This window comes from Electrophorus electricus, chromosome 9 (genome assembly GCF_013358815.1).
Source record: "Electrophorus electricus isolate fEleEle1 chromosome 9, fEleEle1.pri, whole genome shotgun sequence".
NCBI lineage: Eukaryota > Metazoa > Chordata > Actinopteri > Gymnotiformes > Gymnotidae > Electrophorus > Electrophorus electricus.
In genome coordinates, this window is record NC_049543.1 from 8,012,501 (window position 1) to 8,038,165 (window position 25,665).

The 25,665-nt window shown below is 47.6% G+C and overlaps 2 protein-coding genes across 9 annotated transcripts in view; one reads left to right on the forward strand and one right to left on the reverse strand.

Moving 5' to 3' along the window:
* Nucleotides 1–13,628, forward strand: part of si:dkey-40c11.2 (drebrin-like protein A) — a 26,596-nt gene extending 12,968 nt beyond the window's left edge. The window contains exons 2-17 of one of the 3 annotated variants that reach the window (XM_027015062.2): nucleotides 1,143–1,198; nucleotides 2,167–2,279; nucleotides 3,631–3,705; nucleotides 9,440–9,577; nucleotides 9,726–9,803; nucleotides 10,230–10,381; nucleotides 10,574–10,628; nucleotides 10,758–10,832; nucleotides 10,952–11,057; nucleotides 11,156–11,608; nucleotides 11,705–12,112; nucleotides 12,203–12,286; nucleotides 12,428–12,442; nucleotides 12,517–12,664; nucleotides 12,776–12,830; nucleotides 12,926–13,628. In XM_027015062.2, the coding sequence (XP_026870863.2) occupies nucleotides 1,143–1,198; nucleotides 2,167–2,279; nucleotides 3,631–3,705; nucleotides 9,440–9,577; nucleotides 9,726–9,803; nucleotides 10,230–10,381; nucleotides 10,574–10,628; nucleotides 10,758–10,832; nucleotides 10,952–11,057; nucleotides 11,156–11,608; nucleotides 11,705–12,112; nucleotides 12,203–12,286; nucleotides 12,428–12,442; nucleotides 12,517–12,664; nucleotides 12,776–12,830; nucleotides 12,926–13,318 (2,404 nt within the window). In that variant the 3' untranslated portion in view covers nucleotides 13,319–13,628. The remainder of the gene's footprint in view (nucleotides 1–1,142; nucleotides 1,199–2,166; nucleotides 2,280–3,630; nucleotides 3,706–9,439; nucleotides 9,578–9,725; nucleotides 9,804–10,229; nucleotides 10,382–10,573; nucleotides 10,629–10,757; nucleotides 10,833–10,951; nucleotides 11,058–11,155; nucleotides 11,609–11,704; nucleotides 12,113–12,202; nucleotides 12,287–12,427; nucleotides 12,443–12,516; nucleotides 12,665–12,775; nucleotides 12,831–12,925) is intronic. The other 2 variants (XM_027015063.2, XM_027015064.2) reach the window with 2 other exon arrangements.
* Nucleotides 13,629–15,145: 1,517 nt separating this feature from the next.
* The window catches only part of rtkn (rhotekin), a 45,950-nt gene continuing 35,430 nt past the window's right edge, over nucleotides 15,146–25,665 (reverse strand). For 5 of the 6 annotated variants that reach the window (XM_035529774.1, XM_035529772.1, XM_035529775.1 and 2 more), the window contains 11 exons: nucleotides 24,323–24,522; nucleotides 24,097–24,158; nucleotides 22,311–22,364; nucleotides 21,570–21,687; nucleotides 20,663–20,884; nucleotides 20,441–20,535; nucleotides 19,494–19,600; nucleotides 19,251–19,379; nucleotides 18,412–18,577; nucleotides 18,107–18,211; nucleotides 15,146–16,709 (listed from right to left, as the gene is read on the reverse strand). In XM_035529774.1, the coding sequence (XP_035385667.1) occupies nucleotides 16,072–16,709; nucleotides 18,107–18,211; nucleotides 18,412–18,577; nucleotides 19,251–19,379; nucleotides 19,494–19,600; nucleotides 20,441–20,535; nucleotides 20,663–20,884; nucleotides 21,570–21,687; nucleotides 22,311–22,364; nucleotides 24,097–24,158; nucleotides 24,323–24,522 (1,896 nt within the window). In that variant the 3' untranslated portion in view covers nucleotides 15,146–16,071. Of the gene's footprint in view, nucleotides 16,710–17,453; nucleotides 17,557–18,106; nucleotides 18,212–18,411; nucleotides 18,578–19,250; nucleotides 19,380–19,493; nucleotides 19,601–20,440; nucleotides 20,536–20,662; nucleotides 20,885–21,569; nucleotides 21,688–22,310; nucleotides 22,365–24,096; nucleotides 24,159–24,322; nucleotides 24,523–25,665 lie in introns of all 6 variants that reach the window. The other variant, XM_035529778.1, reaches the window with a different exon arrangement.

The following is a 25,665-nucleotide window of genomic DNA, read 5'->3' on the forward strand; positions in this document are numbered from 1 at the left end:
GTGTGTGTGTGTGTGTGTGTGTGTGTGTGTGTGTGTGTGTGTGTGTGTGTGTGTGTGTGTGTGTGTGTGTGTGTGTGTGTGTGTGTGTATGTGTGTGTGGGGGGGGTGAGTGTGAGCGTGTGTGTGAGTGAGTGTGTGTGGTGTTGTTGGTCTTGTTCGTGTCTGGACATTGTTTCGGATACAGGGGTATTTGTCTGGATGGATTCCAGTGATCACAGGCCTTGGTAGACAATAGGAAAACAATGACGACATGCTTGTTTCATGTTCTAAATTAAATTTTAAATTAAATATGGCATATTCCCCTCTGTAAAAGATGTATCTGTTGTGGTTGTTTCCCTGAAAGCAGAACTAGAGAAACAAGCATTTTTACAATTGGAGAAGTTGGAAATGTATATCCTCTACCATGTAGGGATCCTTTAGTTAAACAAAGGAGTTGAAGGAGTTTCAAGACGTTTGGTGAATACTGCAAGCATAAAGAGGAAACTCTTGTTTAAGGTTCTGGGCCTTCTCTCTCCTGCAGTACCAGGCAGCAGTGGTGAGAGTGCCAGAGTAAAAAGGCAACTGATTAGAGATTTATAAGCTCAGTCCCGTTAACTACCACCAACTGCCCAAAGAAACACAAACCAAGGGGAGTAAACTGAAGCAGTTTGGCCTAGAGCTGCACTGCACTCTTCATCCTGGTCATGTCACATCCTGCTATTTCAGTTTTGCTTGGGCTTTTTTTTTAGCAGAAGTATATAAATGGAATAAAAACACTGTACAGTGCAATGTGCTCAGTTATGTATAGCTCCCATTACACTGAAGCCTTTTGTATGACTAGAGTTGGGCTTGGAATCACTGAGTGAGGGACTGAGTTATCTTGGTGCTCAGGACACAGCAGTCTCGGACATTATATGAGCTGGTCTTTTCAAGCTGAGGTCCTTTGAATAATGAAAATTCTCATCTTCGAATGACAGTCCCACGGTAGCCATGACTGACTTGTAACCAGCTGTGACCTGGTTCAAATGCTGTTTTATTCCAATGTGCCAGTTCTGACTTGAACATGCCAGACGTGCATACCCAGGCAAGTCTTCATCAATACAGAGCAAAACCTACATATAAGCATGAGTGTCTATAAAATAACCCATATTCTCTGTCCCCAGGGCATTGTTCACATATGAGGGAGTCACCAACAACCTGAAGCTCTCCGATTCTGGAGGTAACTGTAACATTGGCCCAAGTGCCTCAGGGCGCGGAGCAGGATGCTCCAATCCCTTGATTTGGTGATACATTTAATAGCATAACATATATATATGACACTCAAGGCACTCACACATAACAGGCAGTGTAGACAATAACAATGACACTTAAACGCTGGATCACACAAACAGTGGATATATAAACAATAATACTAACACTAACGGTGACACTAACGCTAACAATGACAGTAACAGTAACAATGACCAACGATGAGGCACACACAGGCGAAGGTTTAAATAGACAAATACTTAACATCAACCCTGGCACAGGCGTGTGCCATCACGGAGGGTGTGGCTACGAACTATGGTGAACCTCCCTGCACGCGGCAGGCCATAACACGCAACTTGTGGGGGGGAGCGTTCCGTGACAGTAACATAGCAACAACAAAAAAATATGCACAATACATTCATTGCATGTCCGATATGTTCCTAACCATTATGAGCATATTGAGCATATACCTATTGCCATAAAAATCCATACAAAAACACAGGACTGTTGAGGGGCATACAAAATTCTCGATGCCCTTCTTTAGCCCTGTGATTTGTTGAAAGATGAAGGACACTTAACAGGATGACCACATGATAGTCAGAAGGTGAGTGTATCACCAGTCGAGGGTCTGATTGCCAGCTTGCTTTCTTTGTTGTATCAGATTAATGATTTGTTTGGAGTGAAGGAGCACTGAATGATCACTTTTGCTGCAGCCTTACTGCAGCATATTTATGTAGTTATTTGGATGCATACAAGAATGCATACAAGCAAATCCTGTTGATGCAAGACTGGTGTTAAGATATATATAAAAAAAAACTGTGGTCATGTGGTCACTGTTTTATAGGAAGCATTTGTAAACTTTAAAATTTTTTATTCCAAGCCTTTCTCCTTTCTTTCAATTCACTCTTTCTCTCTCTCTTTCCCGCGCTCTCTGTGTAGCTGGAGGGCTGACAGAGCTGGCCGAGAAGTTTCACATTGCCAAACCCATGTATGGACTTTGCAGGGTCGGACTAACTGAAACGGGCCAGCCACGAATAGTCATGATCTCCTGGGTAAGCTGTTCAGGCTGTTTGTCTGATTTCTCCTGGGTAAGCTGTTTGTCTGATTTCTGATGGTTCACTTTATTTAAATGTTATCCCAAATCTGTCAAGTACAACAGCCAAATGTACAGTTCAGTAGAAATCCACAAGAACACAGCTGTTGCTTAAAGCTAGCTTTAGAGCAAGCTAAACTCCATTAAAGCTTTGCAAGTTGTGTTGTTACTATGCTTCAGCATTATGGCCCTCCTTTCTGCATGCTCCCTTTGAATGAGGTCACTTTAGATTATTCTCATTGGATGTGAGAAAATGATGTTCTGCTACCATTGGCTGCTTCCATGGGGTGTGAGGTTAAGATGGCTTCACATTGGCTGGTGCTGCTGCTGAGTACTTTTGTCTTTGAAAAGACAAGGGAGGATGTATGTGAGGCTCCTGTTGATGAGATGTGTCAATGGCTTCTACCCACAAAAGGGCTTTGACCCATAGACAGCTCGTAACTGAAGGAGCTCAAATACATGCAGAGCAAAGCATACTGGGAACCTTCCCAGAAACCTCTCCAGTACCAGTTGCCAAGACGACAAAGCTGGAATGTTGTCCTTGAGGTCAGAGGTGGCGTTTGTAGCCAGTCAGGCGATGCAGCGAAGAAAAGGGAGTGGTCACAGTGACCTGTTAACAGTGCAATTAGAAACTTCTCATGTACTTGATCAACACACATATACAAACACACACACACACACACACACAAAGATAAAAGAATACCATTGACGCATATCTTGTTAAGCAACAGCAACGAGAGTATGTCAGATTTAGTTTCTGATACGAACTCTCCTGATATATTCTTGCGTGATACTGTAATAAAGGACGTGAAAAGGGCAAATGACGCGTGTCCTTTCTTCTCTGTTTTGCTTCATGGTGGCCGTGGTCTCTGTGACTCTGTGGTGTGTGTTAGCTTCACTGAATTTCCACACTCATCTTTTCACACTCATCGCATAACTGGCTCCGTCACCTTTTCAGCTCATTGGTTTTTCTCATTAACTAGAGGCCTTATTCCATGGCAGTATCAGTTTCCAAGAAAGTTCATTACTAAGCTACACTTCCTCTTCCAAAGGTAAAATTCAAGTCGATTGGGTTAGGAAGTTTAATCGGAATCGGAATGCTTTTATTTCAAGACCATTTAAAATACTGCAGCATGTCTGGAATGCTTAAGAAAATGCAAAGCACGCTGCTTATTCCATCCTATGTACCAAAATGACCATGTTGCACTACTGACATGTAAATGCCTTGCTTGAGGGAGCAGATATTCTGGCATTTACATGCAAAGGTGCAAATAGGCTGAGCTTGTTTATGCAGTTTGTGCTCTACACAGGTCGGAGAGGATGTGGATGAGTATCGGCGGACAGAGTGCATGAGCCACGTGCCTGCAATCAAAAACTTCTTCAAGGTAATCAACTCGTGATTCGCTCTGTGGATCTCTGGATGAAGCTCACTTTTGGAAGTTACTTTTGTATATAAATCAACACATTTTCTCTCTAAGCTAAAGCAGTAAGTTGTTAATTAAGCTGTAAATGCACACACACTCCTCTCTCTCACACACACACACAGTGTGTAAAATATCATGCTGCTGTCACCCAGTCACTGAACATGTTACACATTTTCGTAGACATGCTGAATGTCGCATAGGAGTTCGTAAATGACATTCTGGTCTGCAGTATCCTTGTGTAACTGCTGTTTGGGGTTGGTTTTAGATCATGTACCACTTTGGTGCTGCCATCAGTCCACACGCAGAGCCAGCTTGAGCTCATTTCACTATAACATTTGGAAGTATTCAGGACAAGCATGAATAAGGAGGCAGTAATGTTCTCCTTCGCTCCCCCCCCCTCTTTCTCTCTCCCTCTCTCTCTCTCTATTTCTCTCACATACATCCTGTGTTTATAGCTCTGTGGAATTTCCATTGGGTTTCTGTTCCCCTTCTCTCTTCTCTATAAATGAATAATTACAGTCCTGATGCTGAATACAAAAGGCAGACATGATGCAGTTGGCCTGGAGGATATGCACACACGTGCACGTAAACATACACATGCACTCTCTCTTTCTCTCTCTCTCTCTCTTTCTTCACACACACTCGCACGCACACACTCTCTTTTCTCCCACTCACCCACACACACACACACACACACACACACACTCTTATATGAGTCCAGCCCATGCTTGGAGGTTAGCAACTGGGATGGAAACTTGCATTGTGTTGTGCATAATTCAGAAGGCACGAGCCCATGGGGGCATAACAATAGTACCACCAACACTGCACGGAGAGAGGGCGGGACGGAGGCTCCAATGAGAGCAGGGTCATTGTGCACCAGCCTTTCATCTTTCACTAGAGCGAAATGTGTAGTTCCTCTAGCACAGAGGGTGTGGATCAGCAGATGTGAATAATGATAGGTCTGTGACAATCGCTATATTCATCGCATCTTGGCATGTTCGTAGTGGCATGTTTGCTTTTAGTGTGAGCGCACAAGTCTGTGTGTGTTTGTGTGTGTGTATAGGTTATACTTGTTTGCTGTTGGCTGTAGACATGATCTTGCACAGTCATCTGGCATGGACTTGTCTAACCCTTCTCTCCTAATACCACTTGAGAAAGCCTATGAATTTTTGTGTTGACTTAGTTTGAGCGAAGTAATTCTTTTGGTAAACAAATGCTTGGGCTGTATTTAAATGGTCTTTAACAAAAGAGAAATCTCCTTAAGTGAAACAAAATGCAAACCAAACCAAAGTGTGCTCTCGACCTTGTGCATGGCCTCACTCCAGAAATACCTCCATCCTTCTACAGCAATTTCATAAGCCACACATATCTCAGAGAGGTGCGTTGCCATTAGCTCCTGCCAAACACTTCGTCCTATCAGTCAAGGTTTCCTTCCTCTGCTTGGGTCTGTGAAGAGCCCGTTGGTACCAGGTGCGAGTCTAGTCATCTCCTTGCTCTTTCTCTGCCTTATTGTTCAACAGCGGTGCTGAGCAGCACCGTGGACAGGCACAAACCAGGCACTGCACAAACAAATCTGCTCCCTTATTGAGGATGGGAGGAAAGGAATATGGAGGAGGTGATAGAGGTGATGAAGGTGACGTGGTGGACGGACTACGCTCGTGGAGGGTCTGGAGTAAAGTCCTCTTTTCAGCAGCAAGTTAGACGAGTGGCGTCCAACGTGGTGAAAGTGTTGACAATCCCCACGGTCTCCCTCGGTGTCACCGCACCAACGATGTTTGCTTAGCATTTTCATAATCACTGGGAGTTGTTCTATGAGTTTATCGAACGCACACAAGGGTCCCTGGTATTCTTATTGCCTTATAAAGACATCACCCGGTCAGCCTGGGAGGCATGTGAAGAATGTTGCCTGTTCCCTTTTCTCACTCCTGTTGCCCTGACATGCAATTAAATATTTGCCTCCCTAAAACATCTCCCCCCTAAGTCCCATCCACATTTGTGTGTGTGTGTGTGTGTGTGTGTGTGTGTGTGTGTGTGTGTGTGTGTGTGTGTGTGTGTGCGCGTTTGTGCATTGGGGATGGAGCACATTCAGTAGTTACTTTAAAAATTCTGCTTGAACTTCTGTCATTGGCCCCTGGGAATGTTGTTTGACTCCCACGCTGACAAATGGTTGCTCAGAGCATGTCAGATGCACAGCTCAGCATCCTGCCTGCTCCCACACTATACATGAGGGAAGAGCGCTGTAACGTGGCGGGGGTGGGGTGGGAACGTTGCTCTTACCCACTGACCACGTTTGTGAGCACTGGCTGATTGGACGCGCGCTCACCAACCCACCAGATGTGGTTAAAGCCATGCACTCATGGACTGGTGATGCTTCCCAGTCGTTCAAGCCGAGCCGTGCCTTTCTTCTTCCACAGGACTCTTGACAAGTCCACCTACCCCGTGCTTCCATCTGGCTGGTCTAGGGGCGTCGCCTCTCACCAGCCCTGGCAGAAAGAACGCCTTTTTAGCAGAGGGTTTGAGCATGAGCTCATAGACATCTGCGCTGTTTGGAGAGGAATTAATATATGATTACTCAAGGGATTCTTATTGTTCTTGGCTGTGCTGGACAGGGTCTGGTAGAGCCAAGTAGCTCAGGGCATGCCAGGGATTCATACACGTACAGGCATGGCAGCTAACCAGGAGCGAGAATGAGAGATACAATCTAATCTAGTCTCTTACAACATCACGAGTGCTTTGCCATATCGTACCATTCATGAATTCCTAATGAAATTTCCATATGTGATTTTAATAAAGAACACTAAGTCGAACAAAGTGAAAAAACTCCGTATCAGATACAGCCACAATATATATACTTTCCGTCTTCACATGTTTGGCCAGTTCCTTGCCATGTGCTTAGTTTTTTAGTTTTGCTCTCTTCAAACTTTTTAAGGCCCAGCTAAAACATGCCAAGACACCTCCAGTGACAAGCGAGGCATTTGCCAAAACCAATACCCATGTCCACCTCCTCTACACGTGTGGGTGCAGAGTTGATAAACGCTAATGCCATCCTGCCCACACTCTGTCTGCATCCATACTTCTGCCATGGAGCACCAACAACAGGATTAGCGAGATGTGCTTCAGTGGCTTCGCAACACCTTGCAAACGCTTCTGTCTTTTGTCTCGTGTCTTTTCCTCTGTCGCCCCTCACGTTGCTTTCCTAGCAGAGGAGGCTGCCACCAGCGCCAGGTTTGTGCAGCAGGTGTGTGGTGACTTATAAAGAAGCATCTGAATTTGGGGTTTGCTCTGTTAATCTGGTAATGACCAGAATGACCCAGCGGTCACCAGCATGGCTTGCAAAGAAGTCGCACAGTGGGCAGCATGCGGCCTGTTTGGATCGAGGTGCCGCATGTGCAGCTGACTGGGGTTTGGGTCGCCTCCTCAGAGCTGAACTGAAATACTGTAAATCTGATCTGGGACCAGCTTGTATTAGTGCAGAGCCAAGTCACGCAGCTATGAACTAAAGCGAAAAGGTCTTAAAGGGGGAGGGTGGTGTGAACGTGGCGCAGGGAATACCACTAAGCATGCGCCTCGGCAAAGAGCTAAACGTCACCATCCATGCAAGTAACGACAGTCCTGAGTTCCTCTCCACTCCAAACCTACAGCGGGAGAGGAACAAAAGAAGAAGTGAAGAAAGGGAAAGAAGGGATCTCAGCTTCACTTCCTGTGTTCCAGACAAGGGTTCTAGTTCGGCGGGCCAGCACCACAGCCTCGATTTGCCCGTAGCCTGGCAGGCATCATCGCCATGGGAAACGCGTAAGAGGCTTTGGGACACGCACAGTGAAAGAAGTGGGTGTGGCCGTAACAGGCAGGACCCTCGTGCACTCCCAGCCCAGTAATCCATTCCGAAGCTGCAGTTATTCAAGCCAGCACTTGTGGTGACGTAAAGCCCTAAAGCACACCCACCTCCCACTGCACCCTTCAGCTCCACACCCTCCTCTTTTCCTCGCTGGCCTGGCCATGCATTACACTTACATGCTGATTTATAAGACATTGCCTGGGAGGATGCCTTAAAGAAATACGTCTCCCTAAATATGCTAGGGTGGTTATTAAGGAATTAACAATGTGAATTGACTGTTTTGTATTTGGGTTGCTGTTCCTGTTCACACACATGAGTAAGTCCACACGTATGACAGACAGAGGTGTCCCTGTTGGCAGAGGATCACATGTGAACTTGAGCCAGATCCCCTGCCTGCTCATATCTACCATCATTCGTCACTGTTCACAAACAGCTGAGAATTTACACAGAACACTGGGATTCTCCTCCTCCTCTTTCCACACTGTGAACATCTAAAGTACTTATGCATTTAGTGTGACTGCCAGTAGAAGATCTGAAGTGTGTGTGTGTGTATGTGTGTGTGTGTGTGTGTGTGTGTGTGGAGAGATAGAGAGACAGAAACTGTGTCCCACTACTGTGATCACTAGCTAAAAACTATACTTCTCTATACTCCATAAATTTCTTCTTAATCGTTTAAATGTACAGTGCATGCACGCACGCACGCACGCACGCACGCACGCACGCACGCACGCACGCACACATACACACACACACACACACACACACACACACAAACAAGCACACAAGTATTTTTTCTTGATGAGTTGTGTACTTCAAGGTTTGCCTCCCCCTCCTCTCACTCCCTTTTACTTAAATCAGTCATCTATGATTCAAACTGCCACAATTTGGGCCTTTTTTTCTAAGTATTCTTCAAATGATCAAATCTGTTGCACACACACAGAGGGACTCCTGCAAAAATGTTTGGAAGCTCCTGCAGTAGGGAGTTCTAAGAATGACAGAAGGCATGAAGGGTGGAGGGAGGGAGAGAGAGAGAGAGAGAGAGAGAGAGAGAGAGAGAGAGAGAGAGAGAGAGAGAGAGAGAGAGAGAGAGAGAGAGAGAGAGAGAGCAAGAGCAAGTCAGGCTACCACCATTTCGACCCTCTCAGCTTTGTTTTCAAATATAATGCTCAAGGGTTGTATGCGTCAGACATCTCCAGCTGCAGGATCAGTTTGCACTGCTGTGAACAAAGTGAAACGCAGGAATGAATAAAGGGCGAAAACGGTGGGAAGATAAACGCTGGATTTCGGTGGCTCGCCACGCGCCGCTATCACGGCAGTGAGACTCAGACACCTTTTCCAGTCTCCACCAGCGTGCATAACTAATGCAAACAGCAAATGAAAAGCACGCCCCCGCCCCCCCCCCCCCGCCCCCCCGTCTTCATACTATGCCGGACTAGACTCGCCGACCCACACAACCAAAGCAGAAGCGCCTTAAATCTCCGGCGCTCGCTCACAGCATGCTTCATTATTCGGTTATTGTCTGCTGTAAATTTGCGAGCGCATAACTTCGTGAGAGCAAGCACAGCCAGGTGCGAGTTAGAAAACGTCCAGCGCTTGTTTTCATTGTCTTGGTATTCAGTACTGAGGTTTGAAGTTACACTGTTTTTGGTCACTAAGGGGCAGAAATGTGAACTACACATCATAGAAACACGACAAAGTGACTGAAAAAATATTAAATATAAGACAGACATAAGTATGAAATCTAAGGAAATGCGTTGCCCTGTAGGCCTATGTTAATGACGACAACAACAACAACAACAACAAACCATTTAACTGCAATTTAAGCACATATTTGAGTGACATTTTCTCCGTCATTCATAGGAAGCTCAAGTGTTTATCAGTGCCTCTGGTAAAGATGAGGTAACAGAGGAAAAGCTCGGTGCTGTCCTGGCAAAGGTCCGACCAACGAAGGAGAGGCTGAGACGCAACTCAAGACCGACGGAGAAAGAGGAGACAGTGGTAACTGCACGTCTCACCGTTTTCATCTTTCCAAAGTATACCGGAAGCACTCCTGCCGCTATAAATGTCGCAGCGTTCACCGCAGCGATGACATCGTGCAACACGGGGATGGTCTGAGCCCGCGGTTTGCTGTGCGTCTCGTTCGCAGGGCACGAATTACAGGAAGACCAATGCGGCTATGGAGATGAGGCGTATTAACAGAGACTCCTTCTGGGCACGGGCAGAGGTACAGCTAGACTCACCTCCGCACAACTCTTCACAGCATGGGGGCGCAGGTCCAGTCCCGGAGATCTACTGCCCTGCAGAGTTCCAAAGCACCTGATTAACTGGATCCGGTGTGAGATTAGGGCTGAAACTGTATTCGGAGTGTAGAAGATCTCTAGGACAGGACCGCATTCCAGCTCTGCAGGAGTGCGTCAATATGAAATACACAGAGACACCTGATAATAATAATAATCATTATGCAAGTACAACCCATGCCCCCCCCCCCCCCCCCAACCATATTAGAGCAGTTATTCAAACTTGATAAAAATACAATAATGGCATACTTTGTGAAAGTAAACTTATATTTTAAGTACAACTTCCAAATCAGCTGTACCATGTTACCAATTGTTAATTATACTACGAATCCAACTGCAAACCCTTGCTTCAGCGCGAGGAAGAGGAGCGGAAGGAGGAAGAGAGGAAGAAGGCCACAGAGGAGCGGAGGCGCCTGGAAAGAGAGCGGGTACTGCAGGAGAGGAAGGAAGCAGAGGAAAGAGACCGAAAGATGGAGGAGAAACTGCAGATGATCGAGGAACAAAAGTAAGAGGGCTGTGCATACACACACACACACACACACACACACACACACACACACACGCACGCTCACCGAATGAAGACAAAAACACCAAGCAAATATAAATACATTAGCCAAGCAAGTTCACTAAGCACTGGATGAGTTTTGTGTCAAGGGAGTACACATATCATTTTACTTTTTTTTTCTTGCCATTTCAGGAGAGCAGAAGCCAAGCTTGAAGAAGAAGCTAAAAAACAGGAGAAAACAAAATGGGTAGGTGTTAAAGTGCACCGTTTTATGTGCAGGCGGGAAAGATAAGATAACTTTCAACACAAGTAGGGTGATTGACTGCTGGGTGTATAAATACATATTATTCAATGAGTTGTATGTATGTTATGACAGGAGTTGCAGCAGAGAGAGCATGAAGAGGAAATGAGGGCTTGCCTCAGACGCAGTGAATCCATAGAGAAAGCTGCCGTGAGTGTCCATTGCAGGCTTAGCCACTCTCAGAGAAAGACTTGGGCACAGTTCAAAGCATTCAACTCAGTTGCTAACTGTTTACTGTTTTTTTGTTTTTGTTTTTGTTTTACCACTAGGAGGCAGCAGCGCTCATTTCACAGCGCTCCATGAACCCAAGGGAGTTCTTCCGACAGCTGTCCTCATCGTCGCTAAGCTCCTCCAGCCCTGTGTCCCCACGCACTGGTAAGAACAGCCACTCTGTATAAGCTGTGGACAAAAACGTTTAAATCACAGTGCCCTAAAACGCATTAATAGTGATATTATTTCCCGAAAATATCCAGGCAAGCCTCCGTTCCGCCGATATCAGCGCAGTTTGACGGACACCGCTTTCATCTTTGAGAGGGCCAGCACTGCCAGTGGTGGTCCCACTTCTCCTCTAAGTCCCTCTCTCACTTCCCCTTTCTCGCGCACACCAGCCAGCCCCTTCAATCGTCCCACGTCTCCGCCCAGTCCTGGCTTCCGTCCAGTCACGTCTCCGCTGTGCCCTCGCATGCCCGTGAGGTCACCCCCCGTGTCACCTGCCCAGCGGTCCGCCCCACCTCTCTCTTCTCTGCCAAACCTACCGATCTCCAGGCCTCCTCCGCCCCGGTCCTCCCCGCCAGGCCTTCCTTCTTCCCAGGCCTCAAGTCAGGCCTCGGCACCCCCCACGTCTCCTGGACCAGCTGAGAAGGAACCGTCCCTTAACCCAGACGCCCCTTCCACAGCCCTGCCTGAGAATCCAGTCCAATTCAAAGGTACCTTAGCTTCAGCAACTTCTTTCAGTGAGGCGTGAATAGTCTGGTCTACGATGGAAAACTAAAAAGTTACTTTACTTTTTTTTTTTTTTTCAGATCTCCTCACCAACACCATGTTAAGCGAACTAACGCCAGAGGTCAACTTTAAAGCTGAGGAAACCCTGGTTGAAGAAGACGAAGAGGTGGTGGAGTTAGAGGAGTCATACGCCATTTCCCCTCCACCCTCAGAAACCAAAACAACACTGAGCAGTCTGGACAGAGGTGCACCAGATCAGCCCCCCAGGCCGCATTCGGAAGCCAAAGCTGAGACTGCGGTCGGCTATCTTGTGGAGGTGGAGGAAGATACAGATGAAGAACCTGATAATGGACAGGTTGGAGTTGAGGAGACTGAAAGGTTCCATGCAAATCAGGACGAACTGGAACCTGGGCTATTGGACAGTGATGAACCAACCCTGGTGGAAAATCCAGAAGAGGAGATCGAGGAAGAGGATACAAATGGAACAGGCAAGGAGAAACACGGTACCTGGAATATGAGGAGGACCTGGACGGTGTGTGACTATGATGTCTTTAACATCTCTTTTGACCTCTTTTCAGAAGTGTGTGGGAAGCCATCTGGAAATGGGCTGATTGATAAAGATAAGCCAGACCAAAATGGTCTTTATCTTCAAAACGGCACAGGTAATGAAACTGTCTTATGCCGTATTTAACCTGTTTTGTTATCCGATGTACTGGAGTGATGCATGTTGATAAAGTGCAGTCCCTCTGTGATCACACTGTATGGAGTCATACAACCTTGGTTTTTTTGGCTCTGTGTTTTAGCACATTGGACTGAAAGTGAGTCGCTTATGTCAGCTTGTCAGCTTTACGTCTATATTATACATCAAAAATTGTGTCACTGTTCAGTTCAGACCACACTGTGTCCTTTATTAAGACAAGGGATATGTGGACTGCTTGGAGCAAAGCACACCAGAAAGGTGTTTCTATACACTCAACTGTGAGAATGTTGAAGATGAAGATGACAGCCGGGAGACAGAGGTGGCATCAGAGAACGGAGAAGTATATTAATTTTAACCATCCAATTTATAGCTTTTTTTAAATTTACAAAACCAGTACGTCGAAGATCCATAATTATTTCTATAAAGTGACCAGTGCGTTTTTCTCCTGTAGTCGCCGGAAGGCATGCCTCTCCTGTGCGTGCGTGCACTCTTTGACTACCAAGCAGGTCAGGTCATTACCTTTCTCTCGTTGCCCTCGTGTGGACCCTTACGCGGGTATCGCCTCCCTGCATTGACGCGTGTTGCTTTCTGCTCCCCGCAGAGGACGACAGCGAGCTTTCCTTTGAGCCTGGTGACGTCATCAGCCACGTGGAAATGGTGGACAAATCCTGGTGGCGGGGCTACAGCAAAGATGGCCGCCAGGGACTCTTCCCTGCCAACTACGTGGAGACCATCTAATGCCCTTTCACTTTGCCTCGGAGACGCTGCCTTGTGCCCTCGCATTCAGCACCAACCCTCAGGGACCGAGAACTTCCGACTACCCAGTAGAGGGGGCCCAAAATCCGCTCCCGGTCTATTGGATGTACTACAGCAGAGGTACAGAGAGACCAAGGGAACAACACGCATCAAAAGGATAGATGTCCAAGACCAGACCTTGGCCAAAGTTTGTTGTACGAGGAGGAATGGAGAGGCAGGTTGCTTGATGTTAACCTGAACAGTCTACAGATTATTCTTGTTTACTTTTATTACCCTACAGTTTTTTGCTTGGCAGAATGACTGTTATGTTTCTAACATCTAAATAGAAGTCAGGCGTCGTGTCTCCTTTCATATTTTTGATACTGACTGATATATGACTTTGTGATAATGTTAGTTATGGTAACTACAGGCCTTCATTACAACTGTGTTTTGAGCATTATAAATGACATTATTTCATGTTTGTGCTAGGGCTGTACCCTATGTTATCGTAAATGGTTCTATGGTGCTGCTGAGCAGATTCTGATCTTTATATATATATCTATATATATATCTATATCTATATATATATATATATATATATATATATATATATATATATATATATATATTTTCAGAGTGCACTATATTGCTTTTGCTTCGCCCTGTGTTCCTTGTAAGAGGGAGGATATTCGTTTTCTAACCATCTTTTTAGGACAAGACACTATTAGTCCTTTTATTGTATTCTTGCGGAAATGGACTTGCGATCAACACCTTCGATAGTCAAATATTTCAGCAGCCATAAATCACTGGCTTGTACATTTGTGTAACACCAAATATCACTCGGAATATGCAAATGATCACTGAACTACAACTTCTTCCAGTACAACTGTAATCTATCTACTAACTTTTGTTTGACTAATTTTAATTGCAATCCATTTAGTATGACACGTTTCTTCTTTCTTTTGTAATATGCTTACGTAGAGGTTCATCAGCAAATTAACTGTCACAAACGTAGCTGCTGACTCTCTGTCAGATTATTGTGGCTTGTTTTGCCTTCTGCGTTCTCCAGAGTTTATTCCATGTTTTCCCTCGATCAATTAAAGATCAGAAATTTGTATTTCATCCTTTCAGTTCAACTTACTGTCATGTAAAAAGTATTAGGTGAGTGAAATGATTAAAAATGAGCAATTGTATTAATGCACCAGGAATCCTTTTGATGTATGTGCATTACCTTGGATCCCCTTTTATGAAGCACATTCTTTTCATATTGTTTGTTTATCTTGGAAAATCATGAATCCATATCCAAATCATGTATGTTGTTGCATGAGTTAAAATTAAAAGATTTGTTCAGATGGCTCTGAGAAGTCCAAATATGAGCTTCTTAATCACCTTAGAAATCATTTGGGAAGCAAAAAAGTTTACTTGTTATTTTTAGTTAAAAGCAAACAAAACAGACTTTCTTTTTGGTTTGTTTAATGCTGTTTAATCTTTCCGCTTCTATCATTTTTCTATGTTTAATTAGTTATCTTTCCAAGGACAGTGTGCATGCAGGCAGCCTGCTGACAGGACTCATCAAGGTTACCTCAACATTACCTACCAGGGTCATAAGAGCTGTGCTTATCCAATAAAACATCTCAATAGAGCTCTATTTATAACAAAACAAATAGGATAAAATACAGTTTTAACCAAAGCAGCAAAGAAAACCGTTAATTTACAAAACTTTACAACAGGAAACATGGCCTGAATGAATATACAAATTTACTTTTTAAAATACAAGTTGGTGGCTCATAATTAGTGAAGAAAAGCAGTATTATTTGTTTCGCCTCAACATAGTAATACAGTGTTATCTTCCATATTCTGAAAGGACCGTCTATATGTTCCCACTTCCAAACAGCACTGTTTTCTTACAGTAAACACATATTTGTTTAAACTGAACACAGAACCACAACACCAAATGGTCCCCAGGGAGCAGACCTGGTTAAAATACATAACACACTGGGCAGCTCATTTTCATGAACGGCAGCTGTTATATGGCAATACTTCTTTACAGCAAGCACGGCAACTCCTGAAAGATCTATGTTGAACATTTTAGAGATTGACCTCTTCTGGAAAGGTCAGAAATGTCAGAAATAACCAATGAAGTTTGAATTTTCCCATTATGTAACAGTTTAGAACATATTATAAAAAGTGCAAAACTGAAACACCTACAATGCAGAAGGAAAACAGTAAAGGAAATATGTACCGATTTTTTAAACTAAATACGGACCAGCAAACTTTTTTGATTTGAGACACTTTTGCATAGTAGCATGCTTTTTTTATTTTAATACCTGTTGCATTGAGACTCAAAAACCTTTTATCCCCATCAGCCAGCCAGTAACAAATAGCTCCTTAAATGTTGGAACACTGGTATTCAATGTTGGAACACTGGTCGCTAAAGGGTTACTGGAGATTAACCGGGAACCAGCTTTGAACCAGCCGATAAATGAACTTCAGTCTTTAGTAACAGATCTCTCGATCCTAGTTGTTTTAGGATTTGTTAGTTTACTTATACATGTGTGAAGGCATATGAGTCACATCAATGTGGAAAAATAGATGAGATGGCAGTCTGGCTATGCGACACATGCGGAGGGTGTGAAAATGGGAACATAAGTTCAGGGAAAACTGATGCTTCAGAGATTTTGCCGAGTTTGGAAGACGAAGGAACTGGCTGTACTATTAGCATGGTGCTCTCCAGTTTAAAGTCCAGGATCACAGGATTATTTTTGTACAGATGATGCAACTCAGCTAGGTCTAAATGATCGGCCACTGCCTCATGGTGGTGACCCAAGTGAAATGAAATCTCCCACAAACCTTTCTCCATCGATGTCCTCAAACAGACTGTCTAAGTCAAACCCAGCAGCGGGGGTGCTTGCATGCCCTCAGCCACTGGCACTGTAGTTCGTTCCAGAGTTTGACAGCTTCTGAGCCGTTGCTATTTTTGTGGTTTCCCATGCTCAGGTTTGTGAGGGGGAGCTACACCTGACTCTGGAGCCAGTTCCTGGGGTCCAGTTTGGCTCTCAGGCTCCTCAGGCTCCGGCGTGCGCCGGACTGCCGGGAGAAAGCGAGGTCTGACTCCGGGCTGTTGCTCCCCTCGCTGGAGCTGTTGCTGGAGGTGGAGGTGGAGGTGGAGCAGGAGAGGGGCACCTGAGAGGGCCGGGCAGAGGCGCCCTCCGCCACTGGCCCCTGGCAGGAACAGGCCGAGCTGGCATAGGCGCGGGTGCGCAGCGTGGACAGCTTGGCATCCAGGGAGAGGGTGCGTGGGCGTAGGCGGCCGGGGGAGGCAGGGGAGAGGTCGCAGGGCCAGGCGTGGCCTGAATGGGGACTGGCGCTGCGGGGGCTGTCGCCGTCAGATGTCAGGCTGGCGTCGGAGGAGAGCAGGCCCGGCGCGCGGCAGGGGCTGCGGGCCTGCCGCCCATGCAGGTGGGGGCTGGGCGAGTGGGCGGAGGTGCGTGGGGGGCAGCGAGGGGAGAGGGACGGGCTGCTGGGAGGCTGCTTCTCGAACAGGGACATCCAGTGGGGTGGGGCCTCGATCCGAGCCCGCAGGTCAAACTCCTCGAGGCGCCTCGTCAGGATGTCTGTGACGGTGCTGATGTCGTCCGAAGTGTCAATAACTGGGGGAGATACAGGAACACGTCACTACCGGCACTTTTAACACTTTTATCATGTCCCGTTCTCAGCGTGATGACCCAACCGCACAATTCTCAGCATGTGCAACATCACATTAGTGCACTCTGCAACCGAATCTTTTTAAAACAATTCTCATGAAATAGGAAAAGCGTCGCAACAATGCACGTGGGAGGGAATGCCAACTGCGCCATTCTACCACATCAGCATGCAGGATGCTGTGCTGGCAGACATGGCACTGACCCATATGAGAGAGAGAGAGAGAGAGAGAGAGAGAGAGAGAGAGAGAGAGAGAGAGAGAGAGTGCCTCTCCCAAAGAGAACACGACCAGCTGGCCTGACACCAGGCAACAACACAGCTGGTACCTCCAATCAAGTCCATACTCCTCCAGTCCTGCCAAGGCCTTTACCAGGTGCATCCTGGGACACAGAAAGCTCCAAATGAACACACGAGCTTCCTTGGAACTTTGTTCAAAGCCAAGAGCCCCCGGTGACAGCGGCAAATAAGCAAGGTACAAGATGTCCTCAAAAGGTGTTCAAGCTCGTGTGCAAGTTAAGCTTTCCTCCGGATCTCGCGGTTAAGTACGGCGGTAGGCCCGCCAGAGGTTTTCGGGAGGGTGGCCGGGATGTTGACACGGCAGCCAGGGACAGGAAACAGGACAGAATGGATCAGCAGCTGTGGGGGCGGGGCAGTTGACCCGTCCCAGACACCGAGCGTCCCGGTTACTTCACCTGTCGCTGTAATAGGAGGTGAGCAGAGCGCGGATCTCAGCAGAGACGGCGTTGTCCTGCAGCAGGAGACCCTCGCAGGATGGAGGGGTGGCCAGGGAGGCCGCTGGCAGGGGTGGAGGGGGGGGGGGCAACGTCACCACAAGGGCGGTGGGGTGGGTGGGGTGATGGAGTGGGTTTGGCGGGGTTGTGTGTGTATTGCATGGCGAAAACAAAACAGGGTGTTTTCGTGTTGATGGCGGGTTACACAAGCGCAAAGATGCGACGCATTAAGAATGAAAACGAAGGAAAACAAATGAGCAAAGACAGCAGGAAAGAAAAAGAAGGGGGGATACGGGAGGCCGATGGGAGGAAGAAAAGAGAATGGAGAGAAGTGACAGAGCCAAAGCAACAAAGGAGGAAAAGAGGGAAGAGACAGGGGGAGGGGGAACAGACAGAGAAAGTCAGTGTGTCAGAGACAGTCACGTCAGAACACAAGCGCTTGTACCAGATCTTGACCTCTGCTAAATAGCAGGGGGCAGGTCTGCCCCCAATCACGATGGTGCCCCCTGCTCCGAGACATGAGACTTTTTTTTTTTCCGTATGTGGCTGCCACTCTGTGACCCCGACCCCACCCCCCCACCCCCGCGACGGCGCGGAGGTGCGTGCGAGCGTACCCATCTCGTGGTAGAGAGATCCCTGCTTGGCTGGAACAAGGGCGGGCTTGCGCGGAGACGGCAGCTCGATCTTCATCAGGTCGTCGCAGCACTGCTTCCACTGGCCTGTAGGGGGAGACAGCAACTCAGTCGCGGAACACGGCTGGAGCGAGAGCCGTCTTTGCTCCGCACGGCTTTTAGGAATACAACAAACAAAGCGTTGTAAAAGTAAAATAATAATAATAATAATAATTTATGCGTTACTGAAACGGGATAGAAAGAAACGGGGAGTGTGAGGCGCATCAGCTCGGCCGTCGTCTACTTACTCATGTCGAAGAAGTGCTGCCAGAAGGCCTCCATCCAGCGCTGCGTGTCTTCGCGCCTGTCGGCCGCTAGCGTGTGAGTGACCTCCTCACCGCCGTACCGGTTACTGATGCAGATGCTCTGCGCTTTGCTGGGCGGCTCTCTCTCAGCGGCGCGTATGCGCGTTTCCTGAGACGCGTGTGCACGTATGCAGAGGCAAATTAGCTTACATCTGGGACTTCCTGCCATGTAAATCATTTTACCTTAAATAGTAAGTATACTTTAAGATTAAAGGATTTACAGACTGGTAAAAAAAAAGAAAAAAGTTGGGAGAGGATCTATATTATGCACTATTGGAAAATAAGACTCAGGTCTAATTAGGTTCCGCATCTAGGCTTTCAAGGAACTTTAAAGCTGCACATATTAACTGTGAAAACACTGCCACAAAAGCATGCTGTTGTGTCTTTAATTTATTGAGAAGCATGTGAAGTTTTCGCCCAGCGCTATCGCCTAATCGACATGTGGCAGTTCCTTTTTTCGACCACTAGGTGGGAGCAGAGGGTCGTCAGTGATACTAACAGCTCCCTTTACCACCAGCCCAGCACTCAAACTAATGTGTTGTCACGGAAAAGCCACTGAGACCATCTTTTTGTGCATCTACGTATGACACGTGAGGAAAAAGACATCGTGACAAACAGCTCTTGGTAAGAAACTGTGACGTAATGGTTGACAACTCAGGATCTGTCATGATGAACACACTGTCTAGTCGAGGGAGACAATGACTTATAATCCACTTGGTAAGAGTTGTTGGCTCTAACATGCAATAAGAACCTGTTCTGGTTTGCACTGAACAACTGCTCACTTTGTTAATGGCAATAGTTAATAGCGGTTCCACATTAGCCTCCATGTCTTCTTGCTGCCGGTAACAGAAGAGTTTCGTTCCTTTTAGGACACCGTAGACATCTGTCCATCCTTGAGGGTCCCCGCCAAGCTAGACAGAATGATAACACTAATGTGAGAAAGGTGAGGAATGCAAAACAGCACACGAGTGCATGTGTGTGTGTGTGTGTGTGTGTGTGTGTGTGTGTGTGTGGTGTGTGTGTACCTTAACCCGTAGACAGCCACTCATCATCTGCTGGGTCATGCAGTAGGGCTGAGCTGCCACACGACAACACACACTGCCATATAGTGGCAACCAGTATGAACACTCCTCTATACAGAGAAAGAGAGAGAGAGGGATGGAGGGAGAGAGAGGGATGGAGGGAGGGAGACAGAGAGTGAGAGAGTGAGAAAGCGAGACAGAGTGTGAGAGAGAGAGATGGAGAGAGAGAGAGAGAGAGAGAGAGAGAGAGAGAGAGAGAGATTAAGGCAAGATATCTCTGGCAGGTGCACAATTGTGTATTTGGAGATAAGGAGTACATACATAACAATGAAGCCTGTCTAAACCTGGGCTACCTTTACACTGTGGAGCCATTACAGGACAGCTGTGAGCTACCTGCTGTGGTGTCTGCTGTTAACATGCCTGGAGTCACTTGTCAAACACACACACACACACACACACACACACACACACACACACACACACACACACACACACACACACACACACACACTCCCATTAAGCAGAGCTTATTAGTAATTTACACTGTGTTTTATGAGTGTGACCCCTGACATAATAAAGCTGACAGATACCCACTGGCGCATGGGCACACATGCATGTGCATACACACACGTAAACACACGCGCGCACATGCAGATGCTCACGCGTGCACACTATCAAATCAAAAGTATGCTATCAATGCAGGATTGCTGCTAACGAGCACATAACAAGCACGCTATAAAACTAATCTATTCTAAATGGCTTCACGGAATCACGTAATGAGAAAACTGAAGCGTTACGATCTCCTGACCAGACAAATCTAACCTTCCCGAAGCCACGGAGGAGGAGTGAGGAGTAAGTGTCTGACCACGAAGGCTGTTAGAAAGGAGGAGAGGAGAGGAGAGGAGAGAAGAGAAGAGGAGATGAGATGAGGGAGGGGGACGACGACTTACCGTTGCCGGTAATGTTGAGGTCATGCGTGCGGAAGCTGTCCTGGACGTGAGCGAGTGTGAGTGTGGTGTGAGCCAGAAGATGGTACTTGGGTCCACTGTGGGTAGACAAAGACATGCACACACACATATACTTGCTTATTTGTCACGTGTACTCTACAGATGTACTCAACAGGCTTTGCGCTCATTGCACCCGCATCACGGCGCATGCAAGCGCGTACTCACGGCACGGGCGGGGCGGGCAGCAGAAGCGGGGCGGCGCCGGCACTGTCGCCCGACGGGCTACCGGGCTCCAGGGCGGCGCGGGTCCTCCGGCCCGAGGTTCGGCCCAGCGAGGAGCTCAACTTGCTGGCCAGCCGGCGCGGCGTGCTGCCCCCCATGGCGTCCTCCTCCGAGCAGCAACTGTAGAGCTGCACACGCAGCTCGAAGCCGGGGATCGCCTCGCTGCTATGGTACCACACACACACACACACACACACACACACACACACACACACACACACACACACATACACACACCCCAGTCAGATCCCTGCTCTACACCATTATTAGGCAGTTATTTATTTACAGGGGGCTTACAGATACACGGGCAGGAAAAACCTTCTCATCTACATGACCTTCACCTACACGCTGGTGTGTGCAGTAACATTGTGCTCGATCCGCTAGAATTAAATATAGCCACTTGTCCATTTGCTACACGGAGGGCGGCAGGCTTAGCCTAGTGTACATGGACTCCATTCTTCAAGCAAGATCAAATCTAAATTTAACGATCTGCAGTCAGAGGTGCACCAGCATTGGGACTGGACGTGCTTGAAAAGTAGGTCATGCCGTAAACATACACTTGGTCTCTCTCGCTCGCTCACATGCACACACACCCTACACTGTAAATGCAGCTACAAAAAGAGTTTTAAATTCTGCCTTTAATCTACCCACATACTGTTAAACTTTAGATGATTAATAATTCTTTAATATAAACACACATACAGTTTAAGTCAACAGTGGAAGGGAGCCTCATCACAAAATTCATATGAGAAATATATTTCTGTGAGTGGGAATATACAGTGTGTACATCGCTAAAATACCATATTATACTCACACACTCACACACACAGACACACACACACACACTTACAAGACTATAGTGTTGTCAAAGCAGATGTCCGTGAGGGTTCTGTCCACCATTACCATATCTGTGTCAAAGATCTCCCCTCCCAACTGCAACAGACAGAAGACTGCACAGCGGTGTAGTTCTGAAGAAGAGAGAGATGGAGAGAGAGAGAGAGAGAGAGAGAAGGAAAGAGAGGGAGAGAGAGAGAGAGGGTGGGAGAGAACAGAGGAAATGAGGCGAACAGACATCCATGGGTGAGAAGCAGCTGTACAGACATTGCGCGCGTTTCCCCCCGGTGCACCTGCAGGCAGTAATGCCTTCAGCACAGAGGAGTCTAGGTGAGGGAGGGCTGCACGTTTCCCCCATACATCTCTAAACATTCCAGCTTTATACAGTTGAGATCACTGGCACTTTCTGCTGCTCTGTGGCACCAGTGATGCTGTCTGAGTTGTTTCAGTACTTCTGATTCACTCTTCAGCTAAAACAGGCATTAAATATGAATCATGTGCCACATGGAATGCATGATAACGGGTCATAATGTGGTATTAAGAATGTATGTGCTGGCACCCGCAAGATGACGAACAGCTTAGAAATGTGTTTTTCTCACAGTTTCTACTGAGTGATTATGCTAAGGAATTAACACTGCACTTTTAACACAGACGAAAGTGAATGGAGACATTGGGCGGAGCAGAGGGTCCCATCCTCGCTGGCGTGTGTTCGGGAACAGCTCATGTCTGGTGGGGGTCTCTGCGTGGTGACCCTTACCTCCTTTGTTTTTGAAGTATTCTGTGTCCTTCCACATCAGGGGGATTCGGAGGTCTGTGATACAATCACAGCAAGAGAGAGAGATCAGACAAGGTCAAGGCACTCACGTGAGCCGTGTTGCACATGGGCACACGGGCAGACGCACGCACACACACACACACACACACACACGCAGTGTCTCTTAGGCAGAAGCAAGTGATGGGTGTTATCACCCACTGTCAATCATGACTGGCATCTGAGTGTGTGTGTGTCTCCAGTAATGTTCTCCTTCGCTTTCTCCCTCTCTCTCTCTCTCTGTATCTCTCTCTCTCTCGCTCTCTCTCTCACATACATCCTGTGATTATAGCTCTGTGGAATGTGCTGTTTCCATTGGGTTTCTGTTCCCCTTCTCTCTTTTCTATAAATTAATAATTACAATCCTGATGCGGAACACAAAAGGTGATGCAATTTGCCTGTAGGATATGCATACACGCGCACGTAAACATACACACACACTCTCTTTCTTTTTCTTACACACACACACACACACACACACACGCATACACACGCATACGCATGTAGTTGCTGCCATGCCACTGGTGTAGGCAAACATGTGACGGCCATCCACGATGTTCTCACCCACCCCCCGCCCAACCTACTGCATTAAGACTGCATTCATCATCATCATCATCATCATCACAGCCCATCCAGCTAGACCACCCCAGACCCACTATGTCAAACGTCAGCTAATTAAGCAAGAACTGCTTAGCTAGTTAATCAAAATTAATAGATAAGGGGCCATTAGAGGACTATTAGGGAGATCATGACTGCAGCATATGAGCAATTATGAGCTCCGTGTGTGGTCTGGGTGAGTGTCTCTGTGTGTGTGTGTGTGTGTTTGTGTGTGTGTGTGTGTGTGTGTGTGTGTGTGTGCGCACTTTCAGTGCTACCAGTGTAAATGAAATTGCCGGTGTGGTATTTCATAGGTATGAGGGAGTTATAAAAAGAGAATGAGAGAGTCAGACAGAGACAATGGATGTGTGTGTGGGAGGGGGGTTTTAGCCAGACTGGCTATAGCTTAAAGCCTGCTACAGCCCCCACTTAATAGAACTTCATAATAACTTCATAATTACCCCTTACAGTGCAGAACTTGGCCTGGGGCAAGCTTTCAGTGGCGCGAGTGTGTGGACACATGCTGACAAACACACACACACTCCAGTTCTTATCAGACAGACAATGCTGGCATCCAGCAGCTACAGGTCATCATGGCATCATCCAATATATGGGAGAAGAGAGTTAATATGAAGGATTGTTGTGTGTGTGTGTGTGTGTATGTGTTATAGGGAGTGGGAGGGGCACTAATAAAGCACTAGACCAACAGACTGCAGACTGCTGATATAAAAGCCAGCTGGGCAGGGTCTTAGCACAGAGAGGCCTGACGAGGGGGTCAGGAATGTGCCACACACACACACACACACACACACACACACACACACACACACACACACACACACACACACACACACACACACACACACACACACACACACACACACACACACATGCTTGCATTTACACCCATACTCGCACACCCAAACATGCGCACACACACAAACACATACAGACATCCACACATACACACACACACACACACACAAAGCAGCTACCACACAGCCAAACAAAGGTTCTGTTAGTTACACACAGAGCTCACGTCCAGGATCATGGCTCCCCAGTGTGCATCACTTGTCTCATTTCAGCATGTCGGCCACGTTCTAGTCACTCAAAGTAGCGACGGCGGTGCACGTACCTGAGATGGCGACTTTGCCCTTACACGGCGATCGCTCATCCGACGGGCCGGTGTCCGATGACCTGGAAGCACACATGTGAGCGCAAACGATACTGCTAGTGCAAATCCCCCCCCCCCAAACCCCCTCCTGTTTTAACATGCCCCAACCTTCGACTGGCCTCCGAACAAGTCTGTGGTGGCATTAGACAGCTCGTCGGAGCGTGGGTGTGGGTGGGTGGGGGCGTACCTGCGCTCCACCCTCTGCAGCACCTGCGCCTCCTTCATGCGCTGCAGCTCGGACATGTAGGCCAACACGCGGGCGCTGCAGGTCTGCAGACTCTTTGAGGCCTCCAGCGCCTGATCCCGCTGTGTGCACGCTGCCAGCAGCTTGCAGGCGCCCTCCCGGACCCGAATCTCCCGGTCGATCTTCTTCTGGAGGTCGCCATCCTGAAACAAGAAGAGGCGCGCCGGGTCAGCTGGGGGCACGCAGGAGCGCGAGGAAGGGGGATTGGCCTGGATATGGCGTGTCATCGCCGGGAAATAATCCCGTGTGTGGGACGCCGTTAACAGCAGCACGTGTTTCCCGTTACGAGCGTGCCCTCACTAGCCCTTATAGCCAAACCAGGTAAAAACTCAAACGGAAGAAAATCTGAATGACGCCATGAAGCCCGAGCCAATCAGGGCGCTTCTACCGCCCCCCTGGCTGGACTGCACATTCCCCAGACGCCTCGCCGCCAGTGACATGGCTGTCTGCCCCAGCAAGGGGGCAGCTCTGGCGGGGAGTGTGTCAGCTCGGTCACGCGTGAAGCGCGGGAGTCGGCCCGGCACCGGAGAGAGGGCCTCTGGAGTGAGGGATGAATTATTCATGCCTCCTTCCCGCAGAGGAGCTGTGAAAACATGAAACCGCACGCCACTGGCTGCTGGGGCCGGGGAGGATGGCGCTCAGAGACCACAGCTGTGGGCAGAGACAGAGGAGACAGAGAGGGAGACAGAGAGAGAGGGAGAGAGAAAGAGAGAGAGAGAGAGGTTTAGTGGTGGCTTTCCGTTGGGAGAGGTCAACCTGAGCGAACAGTCACTGAAATTCCTGCGGTGCACAGAGAGCTTTAGCATCCGTGGGAACGGCAGGGGTGGGAAGGGAAGCAGGAGCTGACCGGAATGAGCGAAAACAGCTGGGGAAAGGGACAGAAAAGATGCTTCTCCTCTGAGGGCCTCCGAGCACCTTCTGCCCCCCACCCCCCCCACCCCCCCACCCCAAGTCTGTCTACTTAACGATCTTAATTGGTCGAACTGCTCAACCCGCGTGCACACACACACACACACACACACACACACACACACACACAGACACCAAGAGTACTCTTTCCAAGAGTAAGTTTGCACTCAGCTCTCTTCATTGCATATTGCCTTGCGTTTGTAGAGACGAGAGAGCGTGTCTGATGGCCGTTTGGAACATGGCAAACGAAACGGGATAAAAACAATGGAATGAGTCGCCCCTTAAGTTCAAAAGATGATAATTACTCTTGGATGTGATCAAAGGGAGAGGCAAAGATATTATAACCACAGTCCCCACCCAGCTACAGGGAGACATGG